At 42.9% G+C, this 24,713-nt stretch overlaps 1 protein-coding gene across 2 annotated transcripts in view; it reads left to right on the plus strand.

Annotated features, from left to right (window-relative positions):
- The window catches only part of LOC126215227 (plectin), a 233,579-nt gene that overhangs the window by 190,273 nt on the left and 18,593 nt on the right, over positions 1-24,713 (plus strand). For both annotated transcript variants that reach the window (XM_049941893.1, XM_049941894.1), the window contains exons 13-15: positions 2,662-2,976; positions 14,126-14,395; positions 20,038-20,205. In XM_049941893.1, the coding sequence (XP_049797850.1) occupies positions 2,662-2,976; positions 14,126-14,395; positions 20,038-20,205 (753 nt within the window). The remainder of the gene's footprint in view (positions 1-2,661; positions 2,977-14,125; positions 14,396-20,037; positions 20,206-24,713) is intronic.

Here is a 24,713-nt window from a genome sequence, read left to right on the forward strand (position 1 = left end):
TTTTGCCCCAAATCTTACTAGTCCTTTTAGTGTATTGCTAATGACGCCAATAACTGCAGCAAGTGGCGAAGTTAAAATTAACTAAAAACTTTTCTTCTACAGAAAATCGTCTTAATGGTTTGGTGATTTTGACAGTTGAGTATGGAATTGATGATCAAGGAAATTTAAGAGACCAGAAGCAAAGAAAAAAAAACGTTTCTTGTAATTTTAGCGCAGTAGAGGTTATACTGTTTTGTTTTCAAAATGATGACTATTAAAAACGTAAAAGTTATATCGTAAACAGTTTCTAGCTAGGTACAGATATTTCTTAACTAATTTCTGCTGTTTTGTACTGCTTGATTATCAATGTTATGTGTTTCTTTCTAAAAATATGTTCTTATTAAAATTTAAATAAAATGATTTGATTTTTATTGGATATACATGTATATATTGAGGAGCGGCAATTTGTCTTTTTTCTGGGACGACGTAACTGTTAAAGTAGGTCCTATCTCATTGCGCATATCTTTTAATTACGTTCTGAACTACACTGTAGTAGTTCTTTCTATGTCTGGTCGACGCTCCTTCGAGCTATGTTATTTGGTGGTGGCAAACCATGTTAAAGTTATTTTCATCCTTAAGTATTGCACATCGGGGTATATTCTACCGTAAATTAAATTTTCCCTCAGGTGTTGTTAACTAAGTATTAGTATAAGTTGAAAAGCAAGCCCTAAACATAAGTAAGTGTTTGTGTAACATAAACTACAGTGTATTGAGATGTTTACTCAGGGTTGTATCGCAAACAGCTATATGCGAACCTGGTCTGTTATACAGAGGGGTCCAAGAAAATGTACCCACTATTTAAAAGTCCATGACTGGCAAACTAACTGAGGGAGTTGTCTCATCTTTGGTAGTGTAATAGTTTGTAGTTCCAGCAATCGCCACACAAGCGTTGTATTGCGTTGTTTTGTTTTGTCAGATGACAGTCGCCAGATTGTCAGTGTTTTGTTCTTAGTTGCACCTAGTTACTCGAGTAAAGACGGGTGGCGCAAGGCTTACATTGATGAAAGGAAGTCAGTTATGAAGTGGTATTTTAAATACGAAAACATTAATGAGTATATGTACTAAGATGGTATCTGTTCTTTCCTACATGTCCGAAAGAACAGATACCATTAGTGAGCATGCAGCTCGTTAGAATGAAATTACAATGAAATGACATGTCCATCTTAGTAAGATGGTAAACTCTTCGTGGCACTACGAATGTAGTGTGGGACAATACGTTGAGAATGTGGGTTTCGCGGGAGGTGTGCCAGAGATAAATCCCTGCAGTCACGCTATCCTCTGTGTCCGCGGTGGCTCAGATGGATAGAGCGTCTGCCATGTAAGCAGGACATCCCGGGTTCGAGTACCGGTCCGGGCACACATTTTCATCTGTCCCCGTTGACGTATGTCAACGCCTGTAAGCAGCTAGGGGTGTTCATTTCATTGTAATAACATTAATGAGGTTCAACGGCAATGGCGAAATGAGTATCAAACAGAACCATCGACATGTTTTATGATTCGTCGCTTTCGAGACAAATTTGAAGCCGAAGGCTGTGTGAAAGATGTACACAAACAACAATCTGGACGACCTGTAACAGTAACAAGTCCAGCTAACTCCCGTCGTGTGTTACAACAACGCACTCGCTCACCACAGAAGTCTGCGGGACAGTGTGCTCCTGAAACTAGAGTGAGTGTTCGGCGAATTTTGAAGACAGCAAAGTGGAAGTGCTACATCCCACGATTGCTACACGCAGTGAACGAGGATGACCCAGATTATAGTGGTTTACTAACATGGTGTGCAACAATGAAGAGTTTGCAGAGATGACTGTGTGGTCTGACGAGGCGCAGTTCAAACTCACTGGTACAGTAAATCGCCACAATTGCATCTACTGGGCGCCAAAAATCCGAACGTCCATGTAGACAAAGCCATAAATTTGCCAGCAGTAAATGTGTGGTGTGGGTTGTCTTACCGAGGCTCGATTGAGCCATTCTTCTTTGACGGCACAGTTACCAGTGAGGTGAACCGTCAGAAGCTTCAGACATCCATTTTACCTGCCATCCGAGACGGAAGAGTTTACTTTCAACAAGATGGTGCCCCAGCCCACTACCAAAATCGTGTTAGGCCGTATCTCGACGAAAATCTACCAAGAAGACGGACAGGCCGTAGAGGTGCTGTGGAGTATCCACCACGTACCCCAGACCTAACTCCTCTGGACTTTTACCTGTGGGGAACACTAAACGACGTCATCTATCGACAAAAGCCACGCACATTGGATGAACTTCGAGAATCCATCGTACATTCATGTGCAAGTATCCAACTGAACACGTTGCAGTCAGTAGTTCGTGCTGCAGTTTGGCGGCATCGTTTGTGTGAGGATGTTAATGCTGAGCATTTCGAACACCTACAGTGATATCTTTAAGTTGGACTTTAAGCTACACTTTCACCAAAAATGAGACAACTCCGTCAATTAGTTTGCAAGTTATGGACTTTTAAACAGAGAATACATTTTTTTGGACCCCTCTGTATTACACGTGAGCTCTGTGAATGCCCAATGAATGTCTGAGTTTGGGATCTACTGTGCAGATCGTCGATTGCGGCAGTGCGGAGTGATGAGGTGTCTTGTTCACGTGCTGTGCCTGCAGGTGCTGATGGAGCTGCTGAGTCAACAGCAGGCCGCAGGAGAGGCAGGGGATTCCCCGGCCGACGCCGACCGCGACCCTGCGGTGGATGACGTGAAGAGCCACTGCTACAAGAGCGTCGACACGCCGTACGGCCCACGGTTGGTGATCAGCGTCAGCCAGACGTTCCTGCGCCTCAAGGAGCTCATCCTGGAGAAGAAGAGCCTCCAGCGGGAGCTGTCGCGCCTCCAGCAGCTCAACGGACACTTGGAGACGGAGCTGGGCCGCCAGCAGCAGCGCCTGTCGCTCGTCTCCTCAGAGCTGCGCAAGACCTGGGGGGTGAGAGAGGCTTCGCGCACTTTGTAAAACTGGGCAGTTAAGATCGTGACTGTTGTTTGGTCTCATCTCTTCGCTGTTTTTGAAAGAAATTGATTTTTAGTCTCTGCTGTGTATGGGAAACAAACTACTGTAACGTCTGTTTCGGAAAAAATTGTAAGATTTACTGGATCTGTCAACTTTTTTTTTTTTTGCTTCGATAATTTTTTAATATTCGATTATTTATCGTGGTCCCCATTACAGCTGTAGTGCTTTCTTTCACTACAGTTTGTTTACATTTCGATAGTCATTAATTTTTGTAATAGACTCGTAAGACACAAAAAAAACCCGCCAGGGTAGCCGAGAGCGCTAATGCGCTGCTTCCTGGACTCGGGTAGGCGTGCCAGCCCCAGATCGAATCCGCCTGGCTGATTAACGACGGAGGCCGGAGTGCTGGCCAGCCTGGATGTGGTTTTTAGGCTGTTTTCCACATCCCACTAGGTTAATACCAGGCTGATTAACGACGGAGGCCAGAGTGCTGGCCAGCCTGGATGTGGTTTTTAGGCTGTTTTCCACATCCCACTAGGTTAATACCGGGCTGGTCCCCACGTCCTGCCTCAGTTACATGGCTCGCAGTCATCTGAACACATTCACACTATTCCATGAATTACACTAGAGGCAGACAGATGGGGTACACTAATTCTGTCCTGGGGGGTACGGGGTGGCGGCAGGAGGTGCATCCGGCCACCCCTTAAATTAACCTTGCCAAAACCATGCCGACCCTACGTCACTGTGGGAATAAGGCACAAGCAAAAGAAAGAAAGAAATGGAAGAACTCTAAAACACAAAAAAATGACACGCCACAAAGGAATCATCCGGATGCGTCAGAATGGAAAATTGTACTGAAATGCAGGAGGATCTGCAGCGAATTGACGCATGGTGCAGGGAATGGCAATTGAATCTCAATGCAGACAAGTGTAATGTGCTGCGAATACATAGAAAGATAGATCCCTTAGCATTTAGCTACAAAATAGCAGGTCAGCAACTGGAAGCAGTTAATTCCATAAATTATATGGGAGTACACATTAGGAGTGATTTAAAATGGAATGATCATATAAAGTTGATCGTTGGTAAAGCAGATGCCAGACTGAGATTCATTGGAAGAATCCTAAGGAAATGCAATCCGAAAACAAAGGAAGTAGGTTACAGTACGCTTGTTCGCCCACTGCTTGAATACTGCTCAGCAGTGTGGGGTCCGTACCAGATAGGGTTGATAGAAGAGATAGAGAAGATCCAACGGAGAGCAGCGCGCTTCGTTACAGGACCATTTAGTAATCGCAAAAGTGTTACAGAGATGATAGATAAACTCCAGTGGAAGGCTCTGCAGGAGAGACGCTCAGTAGCTCGGTACGGGCTTTTGTTGAAGTTTCGAGAACATACCTTCACCGAAGAGTCAAGCAGTATATTGCTCCCTCCTACGTATATCTCGCGAAGAGACCATGAGGATAAAGTCAGAGAGATTAGAGGCCACACAGAAGCATACCGACAATCCTTCTTTCCACGAACAATACAAGACTGGAATAGAAGGGAGAACTGATAGAGGTACTCAAGGTACCCTCCGCCACACACCGTCAGGTGGCTTGCAGAGTATGGATGTAGATGTAGACGAAATCGGTAGATGTGATGTACATGTACAAATAAAAAAAAGGATTAAAATTTCAGAAAAATTGAATGATTTTTTCAAGAGAAAGAGCACAGATTGAGCAAGTCAACAACACATTGGTCCCCGTTTGGCCCTTATGCAAGGAGCTACTCGGTTTGGTGTCAATTTTTACAGTTGTTGGATGTCCTCCTAACGGATATCGTGGCAAATTCTGCCCAGTTGGCGCATTAGATCGTCAGAATCTGGAGCTGGTTGTAGGCCCTGCCCATAATGCTCAAAACGTTCTGAAATGGGGAGAGATCGAGCAACCTTGTTGACCAGGGGAGGGATGCAGCGACCTTGTGGGCCAAGGGAGGGTTCAGCAAGCATGAAGAGAAGCAGTAGAAACTCTCGCCGTGTGTGGACAGGCATTATCTTGCTGAAATGTAAGCACAGGATGGCTTGCCATGACGGGCAAGGTTCAAATGGTTCAAATGGCTCTGAGCACTATGGGACTTAACAGCTGTGGTCATCAGTCCCCTAGAACTTAGAACTACTTAAACCTAACCAACCTAAGGACATCACACACATCCATGCCCGAGGCAGGATTCGAACCTGCGACCGTAGCAGTCACACGGTTCCGGACTGCGCGCCTAGAACCGTGAGACCACCGCGGCCGGCTGACGGGCAAGAAAACGGGGCTAGAATGTAAGAATGCAGAGTCTCACAGCAGTAACACTGAATAAAAAGTGCTCAGGTCTCCAGCTGCATCAAATGATTAAAATTGTATGAGCTTTTTGAGACGCCCCGCGAAACCGGCAGGACAGGACAGGTAGTTTAAGTTGTGGAAAGGAGCCAAAATAAGCGGCTGTCAGTTACACTCGAACATACAACCTTTCATTTGATCAAACATTACAAGAGGGGGAAAAATGAAAACCAGCTTTATTTTTGGGAACTTAATTAGCGGCTGAATGCGCCTTACAATCTCATGCCTTAAGACCAAGACCACTTTAATTAAAAAAACCGCTGAAAGCCAATAACTTAAAGCTCAACCAAAGTCATAAATTTAAAATGCAAAGCCTTATCTTAAAACAGATCTTTAATTCGGCTGAAGGCCCAAAGAATCTGACACTTAAAGAGCAAACAACTTAAATTGAAAATCAGCTGAAGGCCCAACAGTTAAGACTCAATAACATTAATTTTAGAAATGCCAAAGGCTTTACGTAGAACAGTTCTTAAATTAGGCTGAGGGCCCAAATCATCTGACACCTTAAGGGCAAAACAACCTTAATCTAAAAATCGGCTAGAAGCCATACAAGTGCAAACAACAAGCGCAAACAAGAAAAGGCAGTACACCCAAGGGCACCCAGAAGTTCCGAGGGTCGGCCTGGAATTCAAACACTAACGCTCGCTTAGGTGAGACAGGCAGTCGGCCCAGCCATTGTCGATCTGACGACAACCCAACTGACAGAAAGTCAACAAACCCACCAACAAGATAACCTCCGTTTCACCCGACCAGCACACAACAGGGAGTTCAATGGAACAATGTAGAAGGTATTGGCGTCCACAACCAATTATACATTGAGCTGTCAAACTACACACCGTGCTGGACAGTGACAACACAATGAGGAAAATACACTGCCTGAATTTACGTCAAAGGCCAGGGCAGGTAACCGGAGTGTTAACGGCCACAAGGCAGAAGATTTCCCTGCTGCACTTCAATTCAAATATCCAAGTACAGTTAAACTCTACCAGAGGGTGGCTAAAATTTTCCAACTTGAAAACATACGTTGTTGTTCGTGGGAATATCCCAACAGCCGACAGCGAATTCCAAACGACACAATGTGAACAGTTGTAACTTGCTGGTAGATTAAGTCAAAACTAAACTTTCATGTCCAGAATCGGTGAGCCACGAACCTCGTAGCAATGGGAACATCAGCACACACTCCAGCACTGCATAGAGTCTGCCAGCCCCAGCCAAAGTACATGCCGCGCAGATTTCCTTGCTGCTCCACGTCAACCGACCAACTGCCCACGCCCAGAAACGGTGAAAGGACCAAGTATATATTGGCCGATGAGACGACCAATCGAAGACCAAACCAACGGTTGTCCTGCTTCAATCTCCCTCCGTCGGACAGTTCATGTGTGTCGCCAGCAGTCGGCGAACACTGGCTGTCACCGCCTCACCGGTGCTCTGTCCCACAACTTCACTGCTGCTGCGTCCCGACTGCACTGCTGGTCCGTCCCGAACTGACTGCCAGACACACGACGACCCGGAAATACTATAGGTCGCTCCAGATATGTTACGACAGTGCACTTATCGATGCGCACTGCTGCTGCCACTCACGGGCAAGTAAGGCAGGAAGTTAGTGACTACAGTAAGTGGAATAAGAAAACGAGGCAGCAGTATCGTAATAGAAGATGACAAACAATAAATGGGATAAACGCGTGCCGTGCACGGCTCACTTTTGGCCAAGCACTCTTTGGCTATTTTCAAGTGGTACGACTGCCGGTGGGCTGTGTGTACGCCCCTCATATACACTACCTGCCGGCTGTGACGTCACTGGTATCCGCACCATTGCCACTGGTACTCGTACCACGTGACAATGGCCGAGGAGTGTTTGGACAAAATTTCAGGTAATTTTAGTCCCTTAGTAGCGCTTAGAATAGCATCAGCATACCACTGTGCTGTAAGGGTGCCGCAGATGACTACCAAAAAGAAATGGAACCTCCAGACAATCACTATTGGTTGTCAGGCTGTGTGGCAGGTGACAGGTTGTATCCTACTGCTGTTTAACTCATCTCCAGACATGCATTTGCTGGGCATCAGGGCTCAGTTTGAAGCAGGACTCATCTCTGAAGACAATGCTACTTTAGTCAATGAGATTCCAGGTGCAAGATGTGTGTGCAGATGCACAGGACATCAGTGGGTAACAATCTGATTGTTGCCCACCATATGGCCTGACTACAACCAGTGATGATCTGCAGTGTCGTATCTCTTCGTAGCAGGAACCCTTTGGTAGTCATCCACAGCGCCCTTACAGCACAACAGTACATTGACCATTGCCTACACATTTTTTGGTTGCCCTTCACAGTAAGCGATCCTGTGCTTACATTTCAGCACAATAATGCTCGCCCATAAATGACGAGAGTTTTTATTGCTTGTCTTCGTGCTTGCCAATCCCTACCTTCGCCAGTAAGGTTGTGGGATCTCTCCCCAATTGAGAATGTTAGGTGCATTTGGCAGAGCCCTGCAACCAGTTCTGATATTTGACAATCTGATGTGCCAATTGGACAGAATTTTGCACAGTATCCCTCAGGATAGGTTTTAAGCGGTTTCCATAAATCACGTATTCAGAAAAGTTAAAAGGCCTTTTGATAAAGGAGAGAGGCTTCTTCCCTGACTGCAATAGACTTGTACACCAACCTTTATCTACACTAATGATCATAAATTAAGGATAATGCTGATACATGGTGAAACAGCGCTCTGGTGGGCAGTTTGCGGGTTTAAATCACCTCGGGGTATGACCGTGCGGTGCATTTGACCTGCGGTCGTCACACGGTGGCGCTGGCAGCAGTCCACATATGCAGAGGTGTGTTGGTGCATGTCAGAGTATTGTGCAGCGAGTAAGTGTGTAGACGTTTTCAGACGTGCTAATGGTGACTGTGTTTTGAAAATGGCTCAAAGAACACATATTGATGACGTTATGAGGGGTAAAATACTAGGGCGAGTGGAGGGTGGTCAAACACAGAAAGTCGTAGCACAGGCCCTCCGTGTGCCACGAAGTGTGATGTCGAGATTATGGCAACGATTCCAGCAGACAGGAAACGTGTCCAGGCGCTACAGTACACGGCGGCCACAGTGTACAACACCACTAGAAGACGGATATCTCACCATCAGTGCCGTCAGACGGCCACGGAGTAGTGCAGGTAGCCTTGCTCGGGACATTACCGCAGCCACTGGAACGGTTGTCTCCAGATGCACAGTCTACAGACGACTGAACAGACATGGTTTATTCGCCTGGTGACGTACAAGGTGCGTTCCACTGAACCTTGGCCACAGGAGAGGCTGTAAAGCCTGGTGTCAAGAACACAGTACATGGTCATTGGAACAGTGGTCCCAGGTTATGTTCACGGATGAGTCCAGGTATAGTCTGATCAGTGATTCTCGCCCACTTCCAACAAACCTTACACATAATTTCAAACTTTTTCCAAACTTTTTCTCACTGATGACAACACAAAATGACATTTTTGCTTTTTGTGCAGTAATACTTCAGCATCAGGCATGTTGTTTTAATTTATTACTTCTTTACTACTAACTCTATTCACAATGTATTTTGCAGACTGTATCCACATATACCACTGAACATAACTGCAAAATTATATCATTGTTGTTCAGGAGATATGGTGTCATAAAAATTGGGATGTATAAAAACTAGCTTTTGTTTGAAATGGAGTGCAAATCATCCACACTATGCTCATCCAGGGTCTGATAATGAAAACACTTAGTGACTCTCAACAAATTTTAAATATAATTTTAAACCTTTCTAAACTTTTTCTACCTTATACTCTTGATATCAGATATTTAACACATTACCTCTTTTGTAATCACATGTTTAGAGATGTTTTCTACATGGGAGTCAGATTCTCTAAAGACTTGGGGATTAACTGGATGACTTCACTAATATTTCTTTAACAATATATCTTAATATAAATTTTCATTGATGATTCTATATGAACATCTAATGCTGTGTTCCAGAATGATGGGTCCTTTTATTTTGTTGCATTGTTTTACAATGCAATGATGGGAGCATTTCATAATGCTGCAATTGTTTTCAATCAGCCAATAGTCATCTTCTGCATCTTCTGACTGTCAATAGCTAAAAAGAGGAAACAAAAAATCATCATATAATCTGTAAAACTGCATGTCTACAGGACAATAAATGATTGATAAAAATGTATGTAATGGCAAATGTTGCATGTGAATATCTGTTTTGTAACCATCAATATTGAAGATAAGAGTCAACCTCTTACTTCTTGTAATGTGCACCATATGAACTTTTCATGTTCATCACGTCCTGTCAAGGATGTAGCCAAATGGAGCAGTTTAATGTTAGCCCTGGAGTCATTATCTGGAGGCTGGTAGAACTTTGGGGTTGCAATATATCAGTATTTCACAAGGCAGTGGAGCAGTGAACATCATTATAAATAACAGTACTTTAAAATCAGTGCATAAAAATATACTAGGATTTGCTTGTGTTGCCCAAAAATCACATTGATCAGCAAAAATATTGCCCAACAATGGTTGCATTTCTTTAACAAAAAATTGCTCAAAATTCTATCTTTAGATACCCAAATGGCAAAATATTAACCAGTCTGGTCATGCAGTTAGTAATCTTCTCAGTTATGAAAAATCAGTTTGATACAGAATGATAGGGAGGGATATGTGGAGAGCAGAGGTGTATATGATAACAGCACATGATAGTTTGATTTGTTTCCAAAAGATTTTTTTCAGTGGGCTGTTTGATTTCATCTGCTTTGCATCCCTCTTGTTAGACTAAAGGAATTCTGTGCACAATTTAATCTTAAAATATGCCTGCATTCAAGCATTATTAGATGATCAAATATGCAAAATTAAAAATAAAATATGCACCATCAGAACTCCATCCTTTGTTGTGATGCATTTTATTTTATTTTAAAACAGTGTACAACCACCAGTTTTTCCGAATTCGCCATTGACTGGGTTAGCTCTGTTCATTGAACCACTGAGCTAGCAATCTATGGATTTGAGAGATGAGGTGGTTCGAATCTATCTGCTGGCAACCTCGAAAATGGTTCTCTGTGGTTTTCCATTTTCAGTTTAGGCAAGTGCTGGGGTTGTTCTCTCTTACTATAGGCTACAGGCAGTGCCTTCCAAATTCCTTTCTTTCTTGAGAGATTCCAGTTCCCTTAAAGATGCAGCTCCTCAGCTTAAATGAAAAGAGCTGCATTTAAGGCACACTGAACATCCTTCAGAGACTCCCAGCACCAGAAGCCATACAATAAATAAATAGTAATCCAAATTTTTCTTGTTTAGGTTCATGTGCTTATCTGCTGGGACTTTCTTCAATGCAAAAGTGACAGATGTATACTTAAATGAGGAAATTTGGGAAAGTGCAAAGTTGAATAATTCCAGATTCTTTGCATTTTTGCCACAAAAATTGTTCTAACTTCTCTTCTACATCTACAAAGATACTCTGCAAGCCACAGTATGGTGCAAGGTGGAGGGGACCCTGTACCACTTGTCATTCCCTTTCCTGTTCCACTCGCAAATGGAGTGAGAGAAAAACAATTTTCTATATGCCTCCATATCAGCCCTAATTTTTAGCTTCTTATTTTTGTGGTCCTTACGTGCAATGCATGTTGGTGGCAGTAGAATCCTTCGGCAGTCAGCTTAAAATGCTGGTTCTCTAAATTTTCTCAATAGTGTTTCTTGAAAAGAATGTCGCCTTCCCCCCACGGATTCCCATTTGAGTTCCTGAAGCATCTCCATAACACTTACATATTGTTTGAACCTACCAGTAAGAAATCTAGCAGCATGCCTCTGAATTGCTTTGATGTCTTCCTTCAGTCCAGCCTGGTACAGATCCCAAACACTCGAGCAGTACTCAAGAATACGTTGCACCAGCATCCTATGTGTGGTTTCCTTTACAGGTGAACCACTCTTTCCTAAAATTCTCCCATTAAAGTGAAGCTGACCATTCACCTTCGCTACCATACTTCTCACATGCTCGTTCCATCCCATATTGATTTGCAATGTTACACCCAGATATATTTCCATGGCACTTTTGGTAACAATCACAGCATCCCAAAAAATTCATATGAGTCCATTCCTGATCACTTCCTAAGCTCAAATCCAGATTGAAAGACTATCCATCTCATGAAAGTATCTTACAATGTGGATATAGATTTTTGGCTACTAGGCCAGGTTCGTGACAGTTTTGGGAAGAGGAATTCCGAATTTAACTGTTTCCTTCTAGAATTTAGTACACTTAATAGTACGTCTTGAACAACTGAGGATTACATGATTTAGATCTACTAATTCTGAAGGGTGACTTTCACAATACAGAGAGATTAAAACTCTTATTCTGTAGTGATGTGCAGGATAACACCAATATCCATTTCACATTCTTATGATTGATGTTGTATGTCATTGTAAAACATCTAGCTTTGAATACCATATTTTTTGGCAATCCATTTTTGATTCCTTACAAAGTTTTGTTCTTTTATCATCTAAGAGGTTTCTGAGAATCAGCAGGGGAGGTAGAGGTAAAATAGTCACTCTAAGGAAATTGACAGAAGCTACCGCTTACTTATTTTGAATCAACATGTTATAAGGTATCACACCATATGTTGTATGTGAAAAAGTAAATAATATATAGGAACTATATGAGTTTTTCTGAAGGTTTATGTATTGCAGGGTTTGCCTACCTACGAGGGGTAATGTGGCCAGTGACTTCACAACAGCATCTCGTGTTTGTTGTTCTAATTTTTGGACATATTTTCTGTGTATTTTGATGCCCTAGCATCTGAAACAATACCACACAGCTGGAACAGACAGTTTTCAATGAGATTTTTGTGTTATGCCAAATATAACAGAACATATACTTCTATAATAATATAAATTAAATAATTCAAAATTGACACAAAGGGGCAGAATGGTGGGTGGTAGCTTTTTATATGAAAGGATTTAGAAGTCAGTCTGATTTGTAGTATTGTGGATGATATACGGAAGTAACTAACCATTGTTGTTGTTGATGTTGTTGTTGTGGTCTTCAGTCCTGAGACTAGGTTGATGTAGGTCTCCATGCTACCCTATCCTGTCCAAGGTTCTTCATCTCCCAGTACTTACTGCGACCTACATCCTTCTGAGTCTGCTTAGTGTATTCATCTCTTGGTCTCCCTCTATGATTTTTACCCTCCACGCTGCCCTCCAATACTACATTGGTGATCCCTTGATGCCACAGAACATGTCCTACCAACCGATCCCTTCTTCTGGTCAAGTTGTGCCACAAACTCCTCTTCTCCCAGATTCAATACCTCCTCATTAGTTACATGATCTACCCATCTAATCTTCAGCATTCTTCTGTAGCACCACATTTCGAAAGCTTCTATTCTCTTCTTGTCCAAACAATTTATCGTGCATGTTTCACTTCCATACATGGCTACGCTCCATACAAATACTTTCAGAAACGACATCTTCACACTTAAATCTATACTCAATGTTAACAAATTTCTCTTCTTCAGAAATGCTTTCCTTGCCATTGCCAGTCTCCATTTCATATCATCGCTACTTCAACCATTATCAGTCATTTTGCTCCCCAAATAGCAAAACTCCTTTACTACTTTAAGTGTCTCATTTCCTAATCTAACTCCCTCAGCATCACCCAATTTAGTTCAACTACATTCCATTATCCTCATTTTGCTTTTGTTGATGTTAATCTTATATCTTCCTTTCAAGACACTGTCCATTCTGCTCAACTGCTCTTCCAAGTCCTTTGCTGTCTCTGACAGAATTACAATGTCATCGGTGAATGTCAAAGTTTTTATTTCTTCTCCATGGATTTTAATTCCAATTCCAAATTTTTCTTTTGTTTCCTTTACTGCTTGCACAATATACAGATTGAATAACATCAGGGATAGGCTACAACCCTGTCTCACTCCCTTCCCAACCACTGCTTCCCTTTCATGCCCCTCGACTCTTATAACTGCCATCTGGTTTCTGTACAAATTGTAAATAGCCTTTCGCTCCCTGTATTTCACCCCTGCCACCTTTAGAATTTGAAAGAGAGTATTCCAGTCAACATTGTCAAAAGCTTTCTCTAAGTCTACAAATGCTAGAAATGTAGGTTTGCCTTTCCTTAATCTTTCTTCTAAGATAAGTCGTAAGGTCAGTATTGCCTCACGTGTTCCAGAACCCTTACTGGACCATTTTACCGGATAAGTTGTGGGGCCACTTTTCCCACTCAGACATCATGTCGGCATTAGCGGTTCACAATACAAATAACCAAAGTGAAAGAAACTACAAGGAACTGCATTTGTGTAGGGCAAAAGACATTGTTTAAGAGTTGACATGATAAAAAGTATTACTCTGTACATAAGTGGGGTAACAAGAATAATATAAATTGCTTACATTATATAAGGTAACTGAAAATTAGGAAAGTTTCTGCTAAAAAATAATGGAACAAGTTTCGTTTCTCAATCTCGCTGACAACAAGGATAGTGTATATTAAAATTAGGCTGACCACTGCTCAGCAGACGGCACTGCTGTTTAGGGCAAGAAATAACCAATGGCCACTTTTCCCTTCCTGGCCACTTTACACCACCTTCCTCTACCAATCATCAAACGCATCTTTCGTCACAGTTATTATGAAGTCTGTATAAGGTAGATTTATAAAGAAATTTATTCATTCCGTGATGCCACTCTTTGTTATTTGGTTAACAGTTTCATTGTCTTTAACACCAGAATGTTTGTGTATGTGCGTGTGGCAGGTGGTGGGACGGATGCGGGCACAGCACCGACAACTGCACACTCACGAGACGCTGCTGCGACACGAGCTGCAGCACAAGCGGGAGATGCTCCGCGAGTTGCGGGACGAGCTGTCACTGTGCCGCGAGACGTGGCAGCGCGCCAGGCAGAAGAGCTCCCAGTCCGAGCTCGAGTGGCGCGCGCTGCGCTCCGAGTTCGCCGAACGCCGCCGCCAGCGCGATGCTGGCTCTGCCGAGAGTGGCTGCTTCTCTGACAGCGGTGACGATGCCAAGGTAACGCAGCTGGATATAATTACGAGAGACAAGCTTTATTAATTTGAATTTTCCGTAAAAGAGAGAAATCAAACAGTTATAATTCTGTTGTAAAATTTCTAGTTTACATCTAACAAGGAGATGGCACGACCGCGGGGTTGGGGATTTGTCCGAAATTTTGTGTGGTGAAAATATTAGGACGCACTACTCGGAAAATACAGAGAAAAATTGATTCAAAGTTTCTTAGGTGCCTTATGAGTATATAATGATAGTCCACTGCCGAGCCGCCATCTGGCCTAGAAGGTTAGGGCTCAGACTCGGACTTTTACACCAGAACTCTCGGGTTCGATTCCTCCTCTGGCACTTTTTTCTTCTTCTGTTTCATTTTCTTTCGTTATTCCACCAATTATTCAAAAAGTTTCCCAAACCTACATTATTTTTAAAACCTTTTTTTAGCTGAAGAACAGAAAGTTTTTCATTCACTGAAAAATATTCGAGCTCATGCTCGTTGATATTTTACATCAGTAAAAACATTTTGTACGCAGAAAACATGTATTTACCTGTTTGGTCAGTATTTATCACATAATCCTCATGGTATTGAGGGATTAAACGGCACATCTGCCGACGAAAGTTTTCTGCAGACGCCTGGATGTCCTGCATTGACAGCGCTTCTTTTTTCGAAACCAGTTTCATGATCTTGCGTTGTGTGCTTCTGTGACCCATCGATCAGACACCTTGAATTTGAAATCGACAAATTGTGCAGCTGCAGCCAATGCCCATTGCTGTAAATTTCTTGTTGTGACTTCCTAATATTGCTGTCTCGCTTCCACGAAACGGTCATAGGTGCACGAATCTATCTCCTCAAATTTATCCATTCGCGTATGACCACTTTTAATATCTTTCTCCCATGGTGAAAGATATTCTTTTCCCTTCAATTGGCGACATCCTTTTTTTGCAATTAAATTATTTTCCATCAAAGCTTTTCATAATACACCACTGTGTCTTTCAATCGTAATTTTGATAGATCACTACAAATGGATTCTTCAGGAATTTCTTCTCCTATTCCAGATGAGCCAGCAAGTTCTTCAGTCGACATGTTTAACCTCAGATCGGAATAACACGTTCAAATTTGAAACAGGCACATCTGTTCACGACGAAATTGAAAAACAAACTGCCATTTACTTCTCACAGCTCGCGCACAGTCCTATGCACAGATGACCGTTACAACCCAAGGTGACCCTTACAAAGCCCCATTAAACCTTGAAACCCCATAAAACGAAATAGAACAACGAGCAAGATTATTTTTCATTGAATGAAAAACTTTACGTTCTTTAGCTAAAATAATGTAGGTTTGGGAAACTTTTTGAATAATTAGTGGAATGACAAAAGAAAATGAAACAGAAGTAAAAAAAGTACCAGAGGAGGAATCGAACCCGAGACCTCTGGCGGAAGAGTCCGAGTCTGAGCCCTAACCATCTAGGCCAGACGGCAGCTCGGCAATGGACTAACATTTTATACTCATAAGGCACCTAAGAAACTTTGGATCAATTTTTCTCAGGATTTTCTGAGTAGTGCGTCCTAATATTTTAACCACGTCAGGGTCTTCTTTCACCACACAAAATTTCGGACAAATCCCTGACCCCACGCTCGTGCCATCTCCTTGTAACAACTATATAAACAGTACAGGGCTATTACAAATGATTGAAGCGATTTCATAAATTCACTGTAGCTCCATTCATTGACATATGGTCACGACACACTACAGACACGTAGAAAAACTCATAAAGTTTTGTTCGGCTGAAGCCGCACCTCAGGTTTCTGCCGCCAGAGCGCTCGAGAGCGCAGTGAGACAAAATGGCGACAGGAGCCGAGAAAGCGTATGTCGTGCTTGAAATGCACTCACATCAGTCAGTCATAACAGTTCAACGACACTTCAGGACAAACTTCAACAAAGATCCACCAACTGCTAACTCCATTCGGCGATGGTATGCGCAGTTTAAAGCTTCTGGATAACTCTGTAAGGGGAAATCAATGGGTCGGCCTGCAGTGAGCGAAGAAACAGTTGAACGCGTGCGGGCAAGTTTCACGCGTAGCCCGTGGAAGTCGACGAATAAAGCAAGCAGGGAGCTAGACGTACCACAGCTGACGGTTTGGACAATCTAACAGAAAAGGCTAAACCAGAAGCCTTACCGTTTACAATTGCTACAAGCCCTGACACCCGATGACAAAGTCAAACGCTTTGAATTTTCGGCGCGGTTGCAACAGCTCATGGAAGAGGATGCGTTCAGTGCGAAACTTGTTATCAGTGATGAAGCAGCATTTTTTCTTAATGGTGAAGTGAACAGACACAATGTGCGAATCTGGGCGCTAGAGAATCCTCACGCATTCGTGCAGCAAATTCGCAATTCACCAAAAGTTAACGTGTTTTGTGCAATCTCACGGTTTAAAGTTTACGGCCCCTTTTTCTTACAGGATACGTGTATCTGGACACGCTGGAAAATTGGCTCGTGCCACAACTGGAGACCGACAGCGCCGACTTCATCTTTCAACAGGATGGTGCTCCACCGCACTTCCATCATGATGTTCGGCATTTCTTAAACAGGAGATTGGAAAACACATGGATCGGTCGTGGTGGAGATCACGATCAGCAATTCATGTCACGGCCTCCACGCTCTCCCAACTTAACCCCATGCGATTTCTTTCTGTTGGGTTATGTGAAAGATTCAGTGTTTAAACCTCCTCTACCAAGAAACATGCCAGAACTGCGAGCTCGCATCAACGATGCTTTCGAACTCATTGATGAGGACATGTTGTGCCGAGTGTGGGAGGAACTTGATTATCGGCTTGATGTCTGCCGAATCACTAAAGGGGCACATATCGAACATTTGTGAATGCCTAAAAAAACTTTTTGAGTTTTTGTATGTGTGTGCAAAGCATTGTGAAAATATCTCAAATAATAAAGTTATTGTAGAGCTGTGAAATCGCTTCAATCATTTGTAATAACCCTGTATAATAAAACAGCATAAAGAAAACATTGTGCTAGAAAAACTTAAAAACAATTTATGTTTTTTATTAAAAGAAAATGTTCTTGTGGGTACATAATGTAAACTGCTATAATCAACTATTTGTATGGTCCTGCCAGATTAATAAGACCACCTGTCAAAACCGTCAATAACCACCGCGTACAATTCAGACACACAATAAATTGACGAGGCTCTGGAAGGTACTGACAGAGACACAGAGCCTGTCAATTCCAGTGCCGTGGCGACCAGTGCTAGGTTTCGTGGCTGAGGTTGCGTGGCGCAAACACCCCGATCGAAGTTGTCCCACAGATTATTGACTGAGTTTAAACGGCTCAGATGGTTCAAATGGCTCTGAGCACTATGGGACTTAACTTCTAAGGTCATCAGTCCCCTAGAACGTAGAACTACTTAAACCTAACTAACCTAAGGACATCACACACATCCACGCCCGAGGCAGGATTCGAACCTGCGACCGTAGCGGTCGCGCGGTTCCAGACAGTAGCGCCTAGAACTGCTCGGCCACCCTGGCCGGCTGAGTTTAAATCTGGAGACTTTAGTGGCCAGGGGAGTACAGTAATCCCATCCTGGTTCTCTTTGAACCACACTTATACACTGCGAGCTGTGTGACAAGTTGCATTGTCCTGCAGGTAGATGCCATTGTGCTGAGGAAAAACAAACTGCATGTAAGGGTGAACCTCATCCCCAAGGATAGATGCATACTTGTGTTGATCTACTGTGCTTTTCAGAATGACGATATCACCCAGGGAATTCCACAAAAACATACCCCAGTCCATAATGCTACCTCCTCCAACCTGGACCCTTACGACTATTGTTGCACCGCCCTAAACACCAACAGCCATTTTTCCGATGGAGCACGAAACATGATTCATCTGGAAAGACCATCTGGTGTGACTCATTAGATGTCCAGTTGTTGACGTGTGAATTCCAGCTTTTGTTGCTGATGAACAAAGTCAGCACGGGTGCACAAACCAGGTACCTGCTTCGGAGGCTAATACACAGCAACTTTGCTGAACACTTCTTGAGGACACACTGTTGGTAGCCCCTCGGTTCATCTATGAGGTCAGCTGCTCAACAGTTGCACATATATTTTCCCGACACATCTCCGCAGGTGTTGTTCACCCCTGCCATTTGTGTCAAATCTTATGCGACTTAACTGCTAAGGTCATCAGTCCCTAAGCTTACACACTACTTAACCTAAATTATCCTAAGGACAAACACACACACCCATGCTCGAGGGAGGACTCAAACCTCTGCCAGGACCAGCCGCACAGACAATGTCTGCAGCGCCTTAGACCGCTCGACTAATCCTGTGCCATTTGTGGCTTGTGGTGTGCCACAGTTGTGCCTCAGCACTGGTTTTGGATAGCACCATTTTCCCACACATGATATACTGGAGGCAAGTGAACAGTTTACAAACTTAAGTCATTTTAGGAATGCTTCCACCTTTGGCCTGAAAGCCAATAATTGTGCCCTTTTGGATGTCAAATTAATTGCATTACGGCAATGACTGCACTGTTTCCTGTGTTCCTCTGAAACACTTTATATACCCCCCCCCCCCCCCCCCCCCCCACTGCTAGTGCTGCCCCTGCCATCTGTGAGTAGATATTACAAGTTCACAGTGAAGATAGGCGGTGGTCACATTAATGTGACTGGACCGTATATTATCTCTGCTATTAAATTCTTGATTAATGTAAATAATTTAAAGGATAGATTAATGATGGTTAAACTGTGCATCAACATTTACATGGTGTTGTAATTCAGTGCATTTCAGTGCGATGGAAGATTTAAAAAAAAAAGATTAGTGGAGGAATTAAGTCATTTCGTTATTATGCTGAAGATTGCGGGTTTGAATCCTAGTGAGCAAGATATAATTTTTTTTACATCGTTATCGAAATGACAGTGCTCATTACTTTTATTCAGTTAACTGATTTAAATTTTTTGTTTAATTTCTAATCCTTTGAACATAATTTTAAACACTGTACTACAATTGTAATTTGCTTTCATTCTTCCTCGTTTTATTCTTTTTTCATTTGGAATCGTTGAACATGTATATTGTATACAGGATGGTCCATTGATCGTGACCGGGCCAAACATCTCACGAAATAAGCGTTAAACGAAAAAATTAGAAAGAACGAAACTTGTCTAGCTTGAAGGGGGAAACCAGATGGCGCTATGGTTGGCAGCTAGATGGCGCTGCCATAGGTCAAACGGATATCAACAGCGTTTTTTAAAAATAGGAACCCCCATTTTTTATTACATATTCGTGTAGTACGTAAAGAAATATGAATGTTTTAGTTGGACCACTTTTTCGTTTGATGCTTATTTCATGAGATATTTGGCCCGGTCACTATCAATGGACCACCCTGTATACTACATACACCACATATGCTACAACCATGTGAAAAATGAGCAAAATTTGTGATCTATTCGGTACATGCTTCCTTTGTCTGTTTACCTTAGTTCTGAGAAGGATTGTCCCTGAGATACGCATCAGCTGTGAATCAGTACTATGTGCCACAGACCACACACTCAGTACTAGATGTGTCTCAGACAGCTGAGGCAGCCCTCATTTCAGTCTACGCGACCAGCACTGAGCAGCAAACCTGGTGCAATTTGCAGGAGACGCCGTCCGGAGGTAGCTGCTCGCCTGTGGCTGAGGAGTGCACACCACTGGAGGTGGAGGTGGGGGCGGAGGAAGAAGATGTGGAGGACCCCAGCAGTGGCCCCACCCACAGCGAGGGGGATGGTGACGATGACGACCCCGACAGCTGTGCCACCGTCTCCATGGTAGGTACCACCTGCCACTCACATCTCTCTGTCACAGAACTGTCTCCTCTCAGCCATCCTGAAACTATTGTCCTCACAATCTTGTTCAGACATTGTCTGCCCCAATTTCCACTATAAAAATAACCTCTATTGGCACAGAGACTGAGAGATGAAAACTCACTTACACTACTGGCCATTAAAATTGCTACACCAAGATGAAATGCAGATGATAAACGGGTATTCATTGGACAAATATATTATACTAGAACTGACATGTGATTACATTTCCACGCAATTTGATAGCATAGATCCTGAGAAATCAGTACCCAGAACAACCACCTCTGGCCGTAATAATGGCCTTGATACGTCTGGGCATTGAGTCAAACAGAGCTTGGATGGCATGTACAAGTACAGTTGCCCATGCAGCTTCAACACGATACCACAGTTCATCAAGAGTAGTGACTGGCGCATTGTGAGGAGCCAGTTGCTCGGCCACCATTGACCAGATGTTTTCAATTGGTGAGAGATCTGGAGAATGTGCTGGCGAGGGCAGTAGTCAAACATTTTCTGTATCCAGAAAGGCCTGTACAGGACCTGCAACATGCGGCCGTGCATTTCGCAGGGATTGAATGAATGGTAGAGCCACGGGTCATAACACATCTGAAATGTAACGTCCACTGTTCAATGTAAAGTGCCGTCAGTGTGAATAAGAGGTGACCGAGACATGTAACCAATGGCACCCCATACCATCACGCTGGGTGATACACCAGTATGGCGAAGATGAATACATGCTTCCAATGTGCGTTCACCGGGATGACGCCAAACACGGATGCGACCATCATGATGCTGAAAACAGAACCTGGATTCATCCGAAAAAATGACGTTTTGCCACTTGTGCACCCAGGTTCATCATTGAGTACACCAATGCAGGCGCTCCTGTCTGTGATGCAGCATCAAGTGTAACCGCAGCCATGGTCTCCGAGCTGATAGTCCATGCTGCTGCAAACATCATCAAACTGTTTGTGCAGATGGTTGTTGTCTTGCAAATGTCTCCATCTGTTGACTCAGGGATCGAGACGTGGCTGCACGATCCGTTACAGCCATGCGGATAAGATTCCTGTCATCTCAACTGCTAGTGATACGAGGCTGTTGGGATCCAGCACAGCGTTCCTTATTACCCTCCTGAACCCACCGATTCCATATTCTGCTAACAGTCATTGGATCTCAACCAACACGAGCAGCAATGTCGCGATACGAAAAACCACAATCGCGATAGGCTCCAGTCCGACCTGTATCAAAGTCGGAAACGTGATGGTACATATTTCTCCTCCTTCGACGAGGCATCACAACAACATTTCACCAGGCAATGCCGGTCAACTGCTGTTTGTGTATGAGAAATCGGTTGGAAACTTTCCTCATGTCAGCACGTTGTAGGTGTCGCCACCAGTGCCACCCTTGTCTGAATGCTCTGAAAAGCTATTCATTTGCATATCACAGCATCTTCTTCCTGTTGTTCAAATTTCACGTCTGTAGCACGTCATCTTTGTGGTGTCACAATTTTAATGGCCAGTAGTGTATTTATTTAGTTTCTCTCTGCCCTCACGAGCAGTCCTCTTTTGCCCTTGTGATGGTGAATGCAAATGTCATGTGGCATCCGAAAGATCGAAAGATTGACTGGGAACTGTCCATATTCGTGGCTGTTCAGTTAGAAGGAAGGAACTAGGATTTGGGTATGATGTGCAGTCAATGACTGCATCACTGGAGACAGAGCACATATTCCGACTGAGGCATCCTAGTATTGTCCACCCCCATTAGCTGAGTCGTCAGCGCGACTGAATGTCAATCCTAAGGGGCCGGGTTCGATTCCCGGCTGGGTCGGAGATTTTCTCCACTCAGGGACTGGGTGTTGTGTTGTCCTAATCATCATCATTTCATCCCCATCGACACGCAGGTCGCCGAAGTGGCGTCAGATCAAAAGACTTGCACCTGGAGAATGGTCTAGTCACACGACATTTACATTTATCCTAGTATTCATCTCAACTGACTGACAGAAACTGGGGAAGATGTCAAGAGAAACTGTGGAAGACCTCGCTGTATGGATGGGGGTGGGTGTTGTGGATCATGCTGCTGCAATATGCAACTCCAGTGTCTTAACCACCCCACCAGCTCACTCAGTATGGTTAACTGTCACTTGCAGCTCAATGAGATTGGTCAGATCTGAATATAAGACTTGTACAACTCATTCTGTGATGTCTCTCATTTATGTCTACATGACTCCCATGCAATTTACACTTCAGTGCTAGGCAGAGGATTCATCGAACCACCTCCAGAGTATTTCTGTACAGTGACACACTTAAGCAGTGCATGGGAAAAATGATCATTTAAACCTTTGTGTGTGTGTTCCAATTTCTCTGATTTTATTATGATAATCATATCTCCCTACACAGGAAGGTGTCAACAAAACATTTTTGCATTTGGAGGAAAAAGTTGGTGATTGGAATTTTGAGAAAAGATCTTGCCACAGCAAAAAAATGCCCTTCTTTTAATGATTTCCACCCCAGCTTATGTATTATATCTGTGACTCTCACATATGTGCTCAGTAGCATGGAGATCAGGTGACTTGGGGACAGTGGAAGAGCAGCTGTTTCTGTAAAACATAAAACAGTCCATTCCAACACAATTGAGGACCCCTGGGGTGGTGTCTTGATGACGATACAAGTTACCTTATATCCCGCAGGCAAACAAACAGATCTTGTGGTTGGGAAGTAGTTTGTATACTTACATTTACATGTACTCTGAAAACAGCTTTGAAATATGTGACAGATGGTAGTTCTCATTATACCATTATACATTCGAATATATTTCATATGAATGACTGCTTAGATGGTTCCTGCATCATTAGCCCACAAGAGATGATGGGAGTCTTAGCGGAAGCCTCATATCAGCCTATGTTAACATCCTGCACATGAGAATGCCTTCTTGAACAGTTACCTGACGAAGAGCAAGATGACTCATTGGTTTTTGATGAGCTCGCACCTCGTTTTTGTCACATGCTGATATGGCTGCGACTTATGTGTCCAGGAGACTTTTTACATTCTTTAAGTGTTGATTGCTTGTGCTCCTGTACTGATGATAATCTCTATGCCTAAAGATTTGTGGTGAGCATTTACTGGTTAAACCATTGACCATGTGATTGCATGCCAATGAATTTTGGAAGCAAGGCTGTCAGTTCCAAATACTGCTGAATCAAAATGGAGAAACATATACAACTCTACTGAGAATAGCAATGACAACTTATTTAACTTCTAGTTTCAATGTATAAGTTAAAATCCATCCAAAATATCTATCTTTATTGACATAGAAGACATAATATTTTAAGGTGAGATTATGTAGTATTAGTGGATGTAAAGAAGATGGTGGTTATGGCACAGGGGTACATGATCATGTCTGTTATAAAATTGGATAGCTCTCCACTGCATGTAGTCGACAAATTCTGCTACCTAAGTTCTCTAGTGTTAGATCTCTCTCTGGATGACGAGATAAACATGAGAAATGGCAAAGTGGCCAACACTTCCAGGATGCTCCACACTAGAGTTCAAGACAACAATCACCTCATGGTACCACAAAAATAATTGTTTATCAAGTATGTAAACTGAGCACCCTCTTTTATGGAGCCAAGATTTGGACATCATATGCTAAATGAGACTGTAAGTCCAATACCTTTCATCTGTGTTGCTTATGAAATGTTCCAGGCGTAATGTGGAGGGACTGTAATACTGAAAAGGTATTAGCACTCTCAATGAACTCTGGCTATAGCTCAGGCACTTACAATGTATGGACAACTCCTGTCTTTCCCAACGTATGCTACTTAGTGAGGTAGGACTTGCCAAGAGACTGGCTGGAGAATCTGAACTGCTCTTTAAACACTGCACCAAGCATGACAGGATCAAGACCCTTGGACAATGTGTCTAATAGTATATTTGAAATACGACAGTATGCCATCTTACGCACTGTACGACATTAAAACACTTAATAATGGCATTTTAAGCCAAAATCATGATCATTCAATGTAAGACTGCAAATAAAAAACAGTCTAATGGAAGTACTGACTTTAAACAAATATATTATGACTGTGGCCCCACATTATGAAAAAATCCTTGACATCCATTTGCTGTAGAATTTTAGAACATATTCTGAGCTCAAACATAACGAGGTATCTCAAGCTGAATGTTCTCCTACAAGTCAACCAGAATGGATTCTGATAATATCAGTCATGTGGAAATCAACATGTGCTTTTTTGGGATGAAACAGTGAAAGCCTTGGGTTGAGACAGTTGGGTAGATGCAGTACTTCTTGACTTCTGAAAAACATTTGACTCAGTACTATACATACAACTATTACTGTAGGTACAATAATATTGTTGATCACATGAAATTTGTGACTGAATTGAGTGTTTCTTGGAAGGAAGGATGCAACATATTATCTTGGATGGATAGTCATTGACAGATATACAAGTAACTTCAGGTGTG

This window comes from Schistocerca nitens, chromosome 12 (genome assembly GCF_023898315.1).
Source record: "Schistocerca nitens isolate TAMUIC-IGC-003100 chromosome 12, iqSchNite1.1, whole genome shotgun sequence".
NCBI lineage: Eukaryota > Metazoa > Arthropoda > Insecta > Orthoptera > Acrididae > Schistocerca > Schistocerca nitens.